The 15,010-nt window shown below is 40.8% G+C and overlaps 1 protein-coding gene and 1 pseudogene across 10 annotated transcripts in view; both read left to right on the top strand.

Annotated features, from left to right (window-relative positions):
- NFIA (nuclear factor I A) overlaps positions 1-15,010 on the top strand; it is a 398,082-nt gene that overhangs the window by 321,768 nt on the left and 61,304 nt on the right. For 7 of the 10 annotated variants that reach the window (XM_049697061.1, XM_049697054.1, XM_049697058.1 and 4 more), the window contains 2 exons: positions 10,904-11,082; positions 13,348-13,513. In XM_049697061.1, coding sequence (XP_049553018.1) covers positions 10,904-11,082; positions 13,348-13,513 — 345 coding nt within the window. The remainder of the gene's footprint in view (positions 1-10,903; positions 11,083-13,347; positions 13,514-15,010) is intronic. The other 3 variants (XM_049697059.1, XM_049697052.1, XM_033409025.2) reach the window with 1 other exon arrangement.
- On the top strand, positions 968-4,893 carry LOC117197353 (protein phosphatase 1 regulatory subunit 14B-like; annotated as a pseudogene).

The raw sequence follows: 15,010 nt of genomic DNA, 5'->3' as shown, positions 1-15,010 counted from the left end.
AAGATCCATGCCTCGCGGCCAAAAAACCAAAAATCATAAAACAGAAGCAATATAGTAACAAATTCAATAAAGACTTTAAAAATGGTCCACATCAAAAAAAAAATCTTTAAAAAGAAAGGGAGGTAAGCACCATTGTTATTTACGAGAGTCAATTCAGCAAATAATTTTTGAGAATGTATCATCTTCCAAGCACTGTGCTAGGCCCTAACGAGCAAACCAGACAAGCCAGTCCTGCCCCTGCAACCTAGTAGAACAGAAGAACAAATAATTATTGCTCGGATGAGATTCATGAGAGGGGAATTAGCAGGGATCACATAGCACAGGTATTTAAAGTGATTGTGGGAATCTGGATTTATTTGTGTCAGGTTGTATGGGTCCCTTCTATTGGCATACAATACAGATTTAGAAAACCTTGGTATTGCTGAGGGATATCTCTAGATCTTCCTGAAACCTCAAATTCCTGAATACCATAATAAGAGTTGTTGAACTGTTGCATACCCAGTAATGAACAGAAGACATGTTAATAAGCACCCTTTCAAGTGAAATATTCGTACAAGTGAAAGAACCCAGCCAGATTGCTTAATCACCCCTCCAGTCTCCCCAAAAGGAGATAATGGATTGATTCATGTAACCGAAAAGTCAGAGGGTTTGCGGCTTCAGGTAGAGCTGGATCCAGACGCTCAGGCAGTACCTTCAGAAATCTATATCTTTATCTTTCTCAGCTCTGCTGTCCTCTGTGTGAGCTTGATTCTTAGACTGAATCTCCTCAGATCATGGCACTGATGGTATGAGCAGCTCCAGACTTAATCCCCACCCATGTAACAATCCCAAGGGAAAGAGAACAGCTGTTCCACAAGAGATCTAGGGACGGTCCTACTCCCTAGAGTAGGATGCTTATGGCTCTGATTGGCCTGGTTTGGGTCATTTGCTCACTTTTAAAATAATCTTTATGTTTAAAACATAATGGGGTGGAGGGAGCTGCCAGGTGGACAGCCACCCCGCAGGGGGCACAGCATTGGCGGTCCTGGCCCCCAAGCTGGGCAGTGGCAGTGTCTGCTTCCAGAGCCCCCCTGGGGCTGCAGGTGAGGGCCCAGTAAGGTGCCAAGGGAAGGTGACGGCTAAGTATGACCTCGAGGAGCTACGGAAGCGCCTCAACCTGGAGGAGTGGATCCTGGAGCAGCTCCCTGGCCTCTACAACTACCAGGAAGAGGGGATCCTGGAGCTGGAGATTGCTGTGGGTGAACTCCTGGATGTGGAGAGTGATGAGACCCAGCTGCCTGGGTCAAGGAGCTGCTGGTGGACTGTTACAAACCCACTGAGGCCTCCGTCTCTGGCCTGCTGGACAAGATCCAGGACATGCAGAAGCTGAGCACACTCCGGAAGAAAGGAAGGGTCCCCCACGCAAGTGAACAGTGGCTCCACAGGACAATCCCTGGCCCCCGCCCTCATAGCAACAGCAATACTGGGGGGCCCTGCAGCCAGGCCTGGTGCCATGAGTGGGGCTCCCCGTGCCTCTGGCCCAGAGGTGTCTTCCCGGACATTAAAAAAAAAAAAAAAAGATAACAGGGTTTCTCATTGGTGTGGCCTGGGTTACCTGCCCACCCACAGAACTGGGGGGAGGGTAAAGTCTAGGCTAATGACAGACTGAGGTGGAGGGAAGGATAGTTACCCAAAGAAACATTAGAGCTCTGTTTCCAGAAGAAAGGGTGAAAGACTACTGGGCAGCCAAAACTGAGAGCTGTCCAGTACAGGAGATAAGAGCAAAGCTGTCCTGTGTGCTAGGCAGTGGGCTTGGCTCTCCTACCAGCCAAGTGACTTCATGCTGCAGGTGGAGCTTACAGAGCACAGGTCAAACCCCGGTCTTAGAAGAGTGACACTTAGTCCATGCCAGGGACCTCCAGGGCCATGCAAACAGTTGAGAACAGTTCAAGTCTTGATTCCCAGTTATCTCAGGTTGCCACATGGCACTGCATGATCCTGATTACTTTTCGTATATCTGAATTTATCCTGAAAACACAACTCTAAGAATAATAAATAGCCCAGAATCAAGCACGCTGTCTGGCACACAATATATTCTCAGCACATTCATTTTAAAGGTGTGAGCCCACTATGTACTAGGCACCTAGAATTAGAAATAATTCTAATTTTCGGGAAAATCTCTTAAATTAGTGCCAGTTTACCCAATTTACAGACAAGGAAATGCAGGTTTGAAAAAGTTACATAACTTTTCCTAGACTCACATAGGGAGTGAATGATTTCAAACCCAAAATAGTTGAGCTCTAAAAACCATTCAGACATACAATTTCCATTTTGCAGCAGAGGAAACTAAGGTGCATAGGAGGCTGACACAGAGCTAGTTGATACCCAGCCTGGGGTAAATCTTTGGTACCCTGACTTCAAACCCTGGACCAATTCTTCTCCTACTTCCTCCCCTTGTGAGAAATCTACCAGCAGTAGGATAAATCCCTAAATCCTGTACGGTGAATTCAGGAGGCTACTTTGAAACCTGTGCCTTAGTAATCGTGTTGCTCAGAAACAGGGGCTTGAACTGCAATGTATACCTGCCAGTTGGGCGGGGGTAGTGGGGGGAAGGCTGTGAATCAATCATAGCTTTGTTTGTTGTGGGGTTTGTTTGTTTATCTGCTTGGTTTTGCCTTTTTTATTTTAAATGTCAGCCAGCAAAGACTCCCAAACAGCGCCGGTCCCAGGGCTTGGTAGGCCTCGCATAGGCTAGAGAACCTCCACGGAGCTTACTTTTGAAATTCTCTTTTGCGGGACTGCCCTTCCGACAGGTCATTTGAGAATTCATTCTCTGCCTGTTTCTGTTAACCTCTGTGATCATCCAATCTATGGTGGTGGTTTTTTCCTTAAATGTTTTTCTTTTATTCATCTCTTGACTCGCAGTATTGCTTGCATATTACGTAGAAGCTCAAGTTCCCTTCATGGAACTGAAGTCTTGTCAACTTTGCGTAATAACCAGTCACTCTTCATATCTCCAGTAATCACAGCGGTTCTGTGGCATTTGAATGCATTGCACATTAGCCGTCGTGGCAGCTTAGGGGATTCGTGCACAAGTATGATCTATTCAGAGAAGAGGTCCTGTCAGGACCCAAAGGCTGGGGCTCTATCTCACAGAGCTTGAACTGGCACATTCCCTCAGGGTTTTTAAAACTCTAACTATCACAGCCTTCCCAAAGGCACAGTCTCCTAGAGACTGAGTCCAGATATACCCTAGAACCTAATATCCCAGAAACGTTTAAAAAATAATTTCTTTTAAAAACCACATACTCCTGGGACTTCCCTGGTGGCACAGTGGTTAAGAATCCGCCTGCCAATGCAGGGGACACGGGTTCGATCCCTGGTCTGGGAAGATCCCACGTGCCGCGGAGCAACTAAGCCCGTGCGCCACAACTACTGAGCCTGCGCTCTAGAGCCCGCGAGCCACAACTACTGAAGCCCGTGTGCCTAGAGCCCGTGCTCTGCAACAAGAGAAGCCACCACAATGAGAAGCCCGCGCACCGCAACGAAGAGTAGCCCCCGCTCACCACAACTAGAGAAAGCCTGTGCGCAGCTACGAAGACCCAATGCAGCCAAAAATAAATAAATTAAAATAAATTTTTTTTAAAACCCCACATACTCCCTTGTTTCACATTTTTTAGATTTCAGTGTTGTTACATATGGATCAGTTGTATTGTTATTTGTAATCCCAGAGACTGAATTTCATTGAAATTTAAAGCTAGATGAGCTTCAGCAACTGTTTCGTTCAAACTCCTCATTTTGCAGATGAAAGAACCAGAGGAGAGAGAAGTTGCCCACATTTAAAGCCAGGTAGAGACAGCAACAAAATTAAAACCCAAGTCTCTTTATCTAACTAGAAAATTTTCCTAAAAAGTACCCCAGAGCTTCTAAAAAACTTTTTAAGCAGTTAACATATATTGGCTCTCTGATAAGCAACTCCCAATAACTAACACAGTGGGACATTTAAGGGCAGTGGTAGAGATCTCCATTGTATGAGGCTATGACGAGGCCATGCTCAGAATCTGATTAGGTCAGAAGTGTACCTAGGTAGCAGGGGTCTACATGGTAAAGGGGGAGGTCAGGATGGACACTTAAGGATTATAGGTCTAAGTAAAAAATAGAGTCTAGAGGGAGATAGCCCCATAGTTCTAAGTTTCTAGGTTAAGTCTCAGAGTCTAAGATTTAAGCAAAGGTAGGGATTCAAGGTGTATTTCATCCAAAAAGAGCCTTTACAGTCATTGTTTCTATGGAGTCTATGACTTTTACATCAAGGTTGCTTCTGTTGCTTTGGTTTTGCATTTTGTTGTTGATGGAACTTTTTTCAAGACCCTCATGTCATATCCATATTGTTAGCTCATACTCTTTTATCAATATTTATGCACTCATTTGCCCAAGAGACAGATAGGCAACAGGTGCCTCTTACTCCACTGTTCCCTTCCCCCTGTGTATTCTACGATTTGAACAGGTCCCTAGCACATAGGAGCAAATTCCAATTTAGTCATTTCTCATCCCCATACCCATCCTTACCTATAATAGTATTACAAGTAAAAGAAGCTGTTTATTGATGATCACTTAACCGTATGGTCAGGAGCTGCTCCATATGCCTTATATACATTGTCTCATTGAATCCTCAAAACAAATCTATGAGGTGTAAGCCCCATTATACAGATGGCAAACTGAGAGAAGCTTGGACACTTGAATCACAGCTGGAAATGATAGAGCTAAAATTTAAATCCATGTCTGTCTGACTCCAAAGACCATGGTCCTTATATCACTCTACTTTTCTTCTCTTCTCTTTCCTTTCTTTTCTTTTTATTAAACTATAGTTGATTTACAGCATCCTGTTAGTTTCAGGTATACAGCACAGTGGTTCAGTTATACATATATATACATATATATATATAAATTTATATATATAAATATATTCTTTTTCAGATTCTTTTCCCTTATAGGTTATTACAAAATATTGAGTATATAGTTCCCTGTGCTACACAGTAGGTCCTTGTCGGTTATCTACTACTTTTCTGACTCATATGTTTAATTTGACATGATATACACATGGATGTGGGAAACCAGCACATACACAAGGCATGTTAAATAATGGTGAAAAGGGACAATCAAAGAGTGACAGTGGATAGTTCGTGGAGATACAGATGGCAAACAGGTTGCTTTGGAAGCCTTCAAAAAAGGTGAGGCTCTAGCAGAAAGGCCAGCTGGGACAAGGATGCAGTTTGGTAGGGAAGAGGTGGAAGGAACGGTGATTGTCTGGTGCACAACTCACAAGCAGAGCGTTGCAGGTGTTTGGAGGGTGAACAGGAATTATGTGGGTCTATACCAGGGGCCATCAAACTATGGCCCACCAGTCAAATCTAGCCCTCTTCCTGTTTTTTAAAATAAAATTGTATTGGAACATGGCTACACTGATTTGTTTATGTAATATGTATGGCTGCTCCTGCGTTTAGTGGCAGAGTCAAGTAATTGCAGCAAAAACCATAAGGCCTTCAAAACCTAAACTGTGTCCTCTATGGCCTTTACAGAAAATGTTTGCCAACCCCTGGTCTAGACTATAAACCAGGGCATTTGAGCAAGAAAAGTCTTTCAAGAGCTAAAATTGATCTAAATTAAAATTTTAAAAGACCTTGGCCTGCCCCTCACCCCTCTCTCTATTTTTTTTTTTTTTTTTTTTTTTTGGTTAAAAACAGACCAAAAAATATTGGAATTTGATCTCTACCCTGAACCTCTACCTTAACTCAAATGGAATAGAATATATCAGTTATCTTGGAAATCTACTGTAACAGCAAGTTACTTTGTTTGGTAGCAATAATATAAAAATACTGGTGTTTTGCAAGTCATGTGATGTCATATATTTCTCTTATTGGACATACCCAGGTTCTTTTGCATGCGTCTCAGTGATGTTAAAGATGCGTTCTATATGTTTTGAAAACCTTGGCTTGAGTCACAGGTTTGTTATTTAGAAAAGGTTCCACCTCCCAAAGGCTTGAAAACCATTGCCAATTCCTCGTTCCTTGTGTCTCTGTTAAAATAAATCCCATAACTCCAAACTTCTAGGCTTTCATAAATGGCAGGTCTGACTCATGCATGATTTATAAATTATAGCCATGGACCATTAAGATAGATTTCTCAGCTTTAGGTAGGCTATCATGTTGTTATATATTGTGGTTTTGAATTTCAGAAGAAGCAAACTGCATAGTAGTTGACAACCCAAACAACTCAGGTTCTGTTTGCCCTTATAGAAGGCTTTTTTTTTTAAGCACAATTTTTTTCTTCCACTTTCTGCTCCTTTTAGAGCTCTGCCTTATTAAAATCTTTACTTTTAAATTCGAGTAGTCAGGAGTTCTTAATGCCACCTTGTACTTTATGGAAATGGTTATTTTTGTCTAAACATCCTACCACTGAAGACAGATGAGTAGCTTTTTCTTCTAATGGTGCTAACAGAGTGAAACAAACATTTTGGAATCTCACCTGTTGCCACAGACAGTGTCAATTAACAGTAAGACTGAAGTTTCGCAAGTGCCAGGGCTTGGGAGTGGTCATTCATTCTGTGAGGGAAGAAGGCTGTGTGTAACGCTGTCTTAAGAGCACGCTGCACCTGAAGGAGGATTAGATTTTATTGTTTGCACTGCTCTCTTGAAAGCTTATCTTTGGAGCCTCCTATAAAAGAGAGACTAGGATCTAAGGGCTGGTGCCGGAAAGCAAAAGCTAACATGAAAAGAATCCAAGTCTCTGTCCAGTCCGTGAGAGTCTGCAGTGGTTCATGGACAAGAAATAAAGGAATTAAGGCAATGTCAGGGCTAAATAGAAGAGCATATTTCTCTTCTTTGAGCTAGAAATGTGTCCATAAAGCCTCCTCCCTATAGTGGACTCTCAGACCGAGAATCAATTGTTGGACCACAAAAAGTCTCTCAACTTACACAATAAAACAGTAATGACCTTGACCTTCTCCTTCCCCAGTCTTAATCAATTCTGCCTTAAAGAAGGAAGAATTTTTTTAAGTTAAAAATATATATACTCAATCACATTGAATTTTAAACGTTTTCTCTTTCAAGCTAAAACCAGGAGAGTCCTTTAAATAATCGGGGCCACTGTGTGGGGTGGTGGGTGGGTGGTGTGCAAACAGGTAAACCAACCTGACTGACCTGCTTTCTTGTTTTTAAGTATCCAGTAATATGATCATTTTGCAATAAATAACTGAGCCTACAGCTTTGGGAAATTCTGGGTCTCTGCTTCTTTAACTGTGGCTACTTTGTTCAGAATGTGTAGGCAGGGCCATTCCAGCCAAAGAAACCTGATCAAATTTCCTTCCTTCCCATCCTACTGGTATTCTTTGTGAAAAGCCCAAGCAATTGTTTGAAACTAGTTTGGCCTCTGGTTAAAGTTTAAACTAGTAGTGAGATCCATCCAGAATGGAGTGTTTCTGACACTTTCTGCTGCTCCTGGCCTAAGGTATTAGACCCCAGAAGCAGCCAATTTTGTAGTGCCTTTTAATACACAAAATTGTATTAACATCAGCCTGGATACAGATGGATGCATTGCAATAAACTGTAACCACTTGAGAAAAGCCTTTATTGACTCTCAAGTAAATAATGCACATTTTAAAGGATCTAAATATGCATTTACATAATGTGCTATAATTTTTTATTGTGTCAACTACTCACACACACACATCCATAAGAGATGTTTTTCTGCGTCAAAAATTTGGACTCATACCATTTTTTCTGCATTGCATTAGCACCATGCCAGATTCACAATGGTATTTTCTCTTCTCTAGGGCCTGAGCTGACCATCTCAAAATACATTTAATGAATTTTGCTGATTGAATGATTTGTTGACTGATTTAACCCCAGTGACACTTTCTAAAATAATTTGCAACTACTTGGACAAAAACTTAGGCACACTGAAAACATCTAATCCAAGATAAAAGGGAGAAAACAAGAAATAGGGAAGGAGGAAAACCAAATTTAGACATGGCTGAAATCTTAAGTCTGAGCTTTAGAGCAATGGAAGAACCCAATGCAGTCTCATTGTTCAGGAAAAGAGTGCTGCTAGCAGGTTATCCAGAGAAATAGTGGGTATTTACTAATATTTAAGAGTACTTTGTGATGTCTGTAACACAACTGTTTTCTGTTTGAAGAAATTAACGCTCAGGATCTTGAATGATTTATATGCAGTTCCACAGTGGACTAATGGCTGAACCAGAATGTCCAAGGCATGAGAAAGTAGGGTTTGTGAAGGATGACCCTTTGCAGTGCAGACTCAGCAGTTGTCTAATGTGAATCTACAGGCGAAATGATTTCCTGGTATTAATTAAGAATTAATTGATCCTTATAAATCAACCATTGTGGAATTAACTCCATATAGTACCATGTGTTCTTAGGTCTATGTTAAAATAAACTCTATGACACAGGAAAAAGGTGAATAAATTGTTTTTAGTAAAATGTAATAAAGAAACTAAGGTCTACATTCAAGTTGTTAATGATTTTCTTTTACATATTTAACAATAGCAGCAACAACAGGAGGGCAAGGATGCTTATTAACAATTAAGGGAGGGATTCCACGGTCCTGTTGAATTATTTCCTCTGTCAGGTTTCTCTAACTTTTATCTGTCTAGTCTTTGCTCAAGTGAATTTTTTCCCTTGGGCAGCATTCTCTGCTGGCCACCACAATTTCATAATCTCACAATCATTCATCACTTTCCATTGAGCACCTGAAGCATTGCCACTTTATCATTAAGGTCTGCTTCCTGGGGACTCTTGACAATGGAGTTGCCACCTTTGTGTTTGACATGCTGTAAAAGTTGAGTGTATCATTTTGTTGTGCTCAGTACATTCCCAGCCTCATTTGGGAGATGCCACATTCCAGCTCTAACTAGAAACTATTCGGTCAAATGCACGGCACTGGGTCAAAGCTTCTTGCTACCAGCAAAGATGACCATACCATATTAGATGAAAAAATTCCTTGGGTTCTTTAAAGCACAATTTGCAAAGTAAGAGATGACCAGAGCCATTTAACTTTTTAGCTGCAGATTTTAACTCAGACAGTAATGGATTCCAAGACTTACCATTCAGTGTATGAAGCCCGAAGTTTTACCAGTTTTTCTACAAGCTCTCTGGCTGTTTGCCAGGTTAAAAATATTTTTTTAAGTTTACATTTATTTGTATGGTTACTTTATTAATTTCTGTACCACTCATATATTTAATCATTCATTGTACCATCAACAAATATTTACTGAGTGCCAGACACTGTTCGAGGGATATGACAGTGAATCATTAAATGGATGGAAAAGCTATTTACTAATATGGAGAAGACAGAAGAGCCAGTATGAGGGGTGGAAGGTGACAAGAATTCTAGTTCGAATGGGTTATATTCAAGATGCCCTCAATTATGTGATTGAAGACAAAACTTTGTATTGTCTCAGTGTTGTATCCCAAGCCCATAGTAGGAGCCTTGGAATATTTTTGGATAGGTTAAAGGTTGCATGAATGAAAGGATCCCATCAGGTCATCTGCAACGTATGGACTGGACTCTTGTTTCCACTCCAAACCCCTATTTCTACTCTTTAAAAACTACAGATGCCATTCTGAACCTCAGAGTCCTAGCCACTCTAATTATTAGTCAGAAAATGCTCCAGTCCTACAGATACAGTAGGGAACAAAAATCCCGTGTCCGGGGATCAATAGAGATGCATCCTTTTTTGACAGATGGGATGGTGGTAGAAAGTGTGGCCAGTCTCACTTAGTTGTTCTTCGTTTTATGAGTCACCCTCAATATTAGGAAAGTCTTACTTTCCAAATATTTGGGTATTCCTTTGTTTTCTCTTTGCAGGGCCTTCTTGAGTTTAAAGATTTAAACTGCAAAAAGTAAAGGAAAAATAAATACTCTCATCTGCTTTTACTTGGCAGTTGTTTTTCTGGCCCTCATTGGGGAGTGAGAGCCGCCATCTCGGCGTTACTTGGTTTGAGTGTCTTCAGCCCTTCCCATGTGCTGTTCTTACCCTTCAGCAGGCTTCACGAATCACTCTTCCACTTCAAGGGCAGAAATCTTCCCAGGAAAAATTATTAAGCACCTCACATATGTTTTTTAAATCTAATGTAATCTTCTTCCTGTATCAGTGAAACTCAGCAGGGTTCAAATATAAGGGAATGATGGTTGTCTGAGCCTTTCATCAGTTTGTATGAGCAGAGGGCCAACAATTTAGCAGGGGTCACTGCCTACCTACTCAGCCTCTGGGTTCCCCTGCTATAACTAACATCTATGCATTTCTGAGTTTGGCTTTTGTAATGGCCAAAAAAAAAGGCAACATAAACCTTCTATGTAAAGTGAGGCACCCAAATTGCATGGGTTCATTAAGTGATCATTTACTACAGACTTCAAAAAATTTCATCCTGAATTAGTCCCTAGAAATTTCCTTGAAAGGAGTATAAGAGATTTAACAATGAATTATTGTCTATGGAAATCTCAGCATGAAAGGGGATCCATATGTGCAAACTAGAATTTGTCATATGTAATGTCAGTTAAATCAGGTCTAATCTACCAAATACATTTTTTATTGCCTGCTTCATTAAAAAGGCTCTTAAGGTAATGAATAATCTTCAGCTTCACCAAGGATTATTAATGCCTTTATAACTCATGTCCACTGAAAATAGAAAGACAGCTTGAAACTCTACCCTAATCTAGCCTCCATGTTTGTCTTAGAGCTTTAAGGAAGAAAATCTATCAGACCTCTCCAGTGTTAAATGCTGTCACACGAGCAGTTACTAGGAATTGGGTCAGGAGAAGAAATTTTAAAAGGAAGTTGAATCCAGTTTAAAAGCTGTGGCAAAACAAGTCTTTCTCTTATTAACGCTGATGTTTTCTTTTCCTACAGCAAGTCCACATGCGACACCATCAACTCTTCATTTTCCAACATCACCCATCATCCAGCAGCCTGGGCCTTACTTCTCCCACCCAGCCATCCGCTATCACCCTCAGGAGACGCTGAAAGAGTTTGTCCAACTTGTCTGCCCTGATGCTGGTCAGCAGGCTGGACAGGTGGGGTTCCTCAATGTAAGGAAACTTCTTTTTTTTTTTTTTTTTTCAATTTTTTAGAAATATTAACCGAACGTAAAAATAACAAGGGAAGACCTTATGACCATATGACGTTGTGCTCTGATGTTGTGTTGACTGACTGCAGGCAAATGTCATATTTATTCTAGATTGTGGGAAAGTTAACTTACTCTAAGAGGGATTGGCCAGGGTTTAAAAACAGTGTTTGTGTTAACTTCGCAACTGTCAAGTTTATGGATATAAATCATCTCAAGGGTGAACTGTGTAACCTTCTAAGGTCTGTGGGCAGATAATTCCACCTCATGCATACTAACCCAAGGGCTCACGCAGTTAACAAAATAGAAAGACCAAATAGTTTGAAATAATGATTTTGGGTGGTAGGGAGAGGTAGGGGGAGGAGGGGGCACAGATGTTTCAGATCAACTAAGTTGATATTTTAAAAAAATAGTCCTCTAACACTTTACATCAAGTTGACCAGTACTTGAACTCAAGATTCTAGAAGTAGTTTATTATAGTTTGTTATTTCTGCAAGTAGTTATCTTTCCCACTTATCTTTGTATAAAGCTGAATAGTATTCAGTAGTTTCGAATGGAGGTTTTCATTTTTTCTCAAATAAACCAAATCACAATTTGAAACAATATTCCTAATGTAAAAGTGATTTTTTAAAATCACAAATTTTATTTCAAATATAGAACCAAATGTTTGCAATGGAGAGCTATATCCCAAGGCTAATAATAATAACAATGAATTGGAAATAATGACCAGCATAAAGCCAAATGTGATTTTTCCTTTTCTCCTAATAACTGTAATGAAGCCACAGATGGGCCATAATTATTATTGCCTAATTTAGAATATTATATCACACGACCCTATCACCGATTTTCTTCCCTCGAAGAAATACCTGATTCTGCATATCTGAGACAGAACAGGCAGCTTTGACTAATGTCTGGTGATGTGTTAGCAGATACATTTCTGTCTAGACAACAAATCAATATGGACCCTTTTTTCTTTTTGCTTGTGTATTCATTTGCTTGGCTTATTCTAAAGCATTCACTTGTGGACTTTTAGCCCACTCAGAAATGACACACAGGCAAGTTTTTTGGCAAGAAAGCACAACATTCTGACTGTCAGATGAGATTGTCTTTGAGGAACAATACTAAATATATAAGTGAATGTTGATGAGGCAGTGATACTTCCTCTGCAGAATTACTAAGCTTAAACTTAAAAGCCTGGGCCAGCAACTGAATTTTGATTCAGGACTAGAGCCTAAATAAGAGCTGTTATTGTTGGTTGAATAGTGTCACTGAAGACCAGAGGCAGAAAGGCCACTTGGGAAGCCATGGAAAACTGAAGTGATCACCAGCATCAAGCATCTGACTTTTAAAATTTCTAACTCCTTTTTAATAGTCCTGACATCATCCCATATAACTATCAAATGACCAGTTTTGCATTTTGATCAGAATTTTATAGGGTTTAAGGCAGGTCCTTCACAGGACTGTTTCGAAAAACTCAAAAATAAATGGATTTTATTGCTTTCTTCAGAAGGAAACTTTTCTTTTGTTAAAGAGCTGTTACTTGGTTGTTCTAACATCAGGCAGCCAGATAAATATGACTCTTAAGGCATATGCTTATATAATTTAAATCAAAATTAGAAGTGATATTTTTCCTTAGCAGAATTTTGACAGCTGAATTCTAAAGTTTCTGTGCCTGATGTTATACAATATGTGAAAGAAATTTTTTATGTTCACTTAACATATTTATTAAATGTTATATAATATCAACTTTGAAGAGTGAAAATAAAATATTTTTTTAATCTCAAATGCATATTTAGGAAACTTTGTTATATCTGTATAAACAGACGTGATGGAATAATTCCACAATCTATAAAACACTTATATATTAAATCAGTATTCAATAATCATGAGAATGATGACAAAAGTCACAGTTAATACAGAATCAAAACATACCAAGCAAAAGTTGGCAGGTCATTTTCTAGAATCAGATGCAAAGAAGGTCAGAGTAGTTCAAGAGGTAAGCTTAGGGTGCATTGAGCATGTGTGCCTAAGACTGTACTTTTGTGGAATGCCTTAAGAACAACCCACAGCTCTTCATCCATATGCTCTTATGGAAGAATTCAAGTAGCTAGAATACTTAGTAATTTACGTGAAAGGTGCCTAAGGAATCTTTTGTTTTCCGAAGCGGCTAATGGTTCTGTCTATGTCTTCTTTCTCTTGTGCGTGTTTTGTTTGGTTCCCACCCTGGCAGCCCAACGGGAGTAGCCAAGGCAAAGTGCACAACCCATTCCTCCCCACCCCCATGTTGCCACCACCGCCGCCACCACCGATGGCCAGGCCTGTGCCTCTGCCGGTGCCAGACACAAAGCCTCCGACCACGTCAGCGGAAGGAGGTGCAGCGTCCCCCACCTCACCAAGTAAGTATGGCTGAGATGCGGCGCCGGTCGCCGGTCGTGCTCTGCACACGTGAATGCACACCTACGCCTGGCCCCTCACTGCATAGGCTTCAGTGAAAGACACGATCCCCAGCGATGGCTGTAGCATGAGTTTGTAGAACCAAGACCAGGTCAGAGCAAACAGCACTCTAGGGTGCTACCAACCACATCAGGTGTGGAAATGACTGGGTGTTTGGGTGGATGAAATGGTGTAACTACATGCCAAGGGCTGAAGTCAAGATATGAAGTATTAAATTTTGCCTATTATTTGAGTGGCTTTGAATGCTATCCTCATGATCATCAAACAGCATCTACTTTTATGGATTCTTATTAGAAAGAGTTCCTCATGCTTCTTAGAGCCCTGCCTTCCAGTAACTTACAATCCAAGAGAAATGCATGTGATGAGGTACCAAGGTTAATGCAACTCATCCATCAAATAGAAAAAAAGTTTAGATCAAAGTAACCAATTCAAAGGTGTGTACGTTGAACATTCGCGAAGAATAAGAGCCTGGCAGAAGGTCAGAGCCAGTAGCCATGGCAGCTGCATGGCTAGGCTTGGCAGAGGGAGGAGATGGAAGATGAAACTGGAAGGAAAGATAAAAGAAATCTTGGCTTGTCTCTGAAAAGTATGGGAACATGTGATCAGACAGTATAGGATTTCAAAACCTTTTGGAATAATGGGAATCATTACTTGATGAATTAGAGGGAGAACAGCTCTCCTGATATTTTAAAGATGACAGGGAATAGAAGTAGCTTAAACACATAAATTTGGCTTTTCTTAGTACCTGAAACAATGACTAAAAGAGTGACAGCTGGAGGCAGAGTTCCCAGGTGATGGTTGGACTACCTGACCTTGACGGGGGTGTGATGACCACCTTCTCTAAAGCTTTACAGAGAGATCAAAGCACAGGAAAGAATGGGAACTGTGACAGTGCCCCTAAGGAGAGGAGGTCTTCAAGGAGGTGAGGCTGAATGCAAGGAATCTACTGAGGAAAAGATGAGCGTAGACCACGAAAGAAGTGTTAAGATCAAGAACTTGAGCAGCAGTTATAGAAGTTGAATGGAGGAGAGCACAAGAAGAAACGTCTTATCGACATAAGCTTTGGGATTGGACAACCACTTGGATGAATATAGTGAAGGATGAAGGATGATTCAGACTTCTCAGCACTGGGGACACGAGTACAGGACGGAAGGAGCCAAGGAGAAAAAATGAGCCTCTTGTGACACTGTGACATTGTGACACTGTGTTCATTGGATTTAATTTTGGTGGCACTGAATCCCAAATGTCTAGATCTCTCTTGGGCGTGGATGAGCTTTGGGCTATCTAGTACGTATTCACTTTGATAACACATGTAGCAGTGAGTGGCCCTGTGCATGGATTCTGGTTTCATAGCAAAAAGATTGAGGGTCTAGGGCCAATTCTGGGGAGGCTTACCTCTCTTGGTAAGAGGGGGTTCAACACTTTTCAACAAAGGAGAA

Source organism: Orcinus orca, chromosome 1 (genome assembly GCF_937001465.1).
Source record: "Orcinus orca chromosome 1, mOrcOrc1.1, whole genome shotgun sequence".
Classification (NCBI taxonomy): Eukaryota; Metazoa; Chordata; class Mammalia; order Artiodactyla; family Delphinidae; genus Orcinus; species Orcinus orca.
The sequence above is the reverse complement of the archived record's forward strand: the minus strand, read 5'-3'. Positions and strand labels throughout refer to the sequence as shown.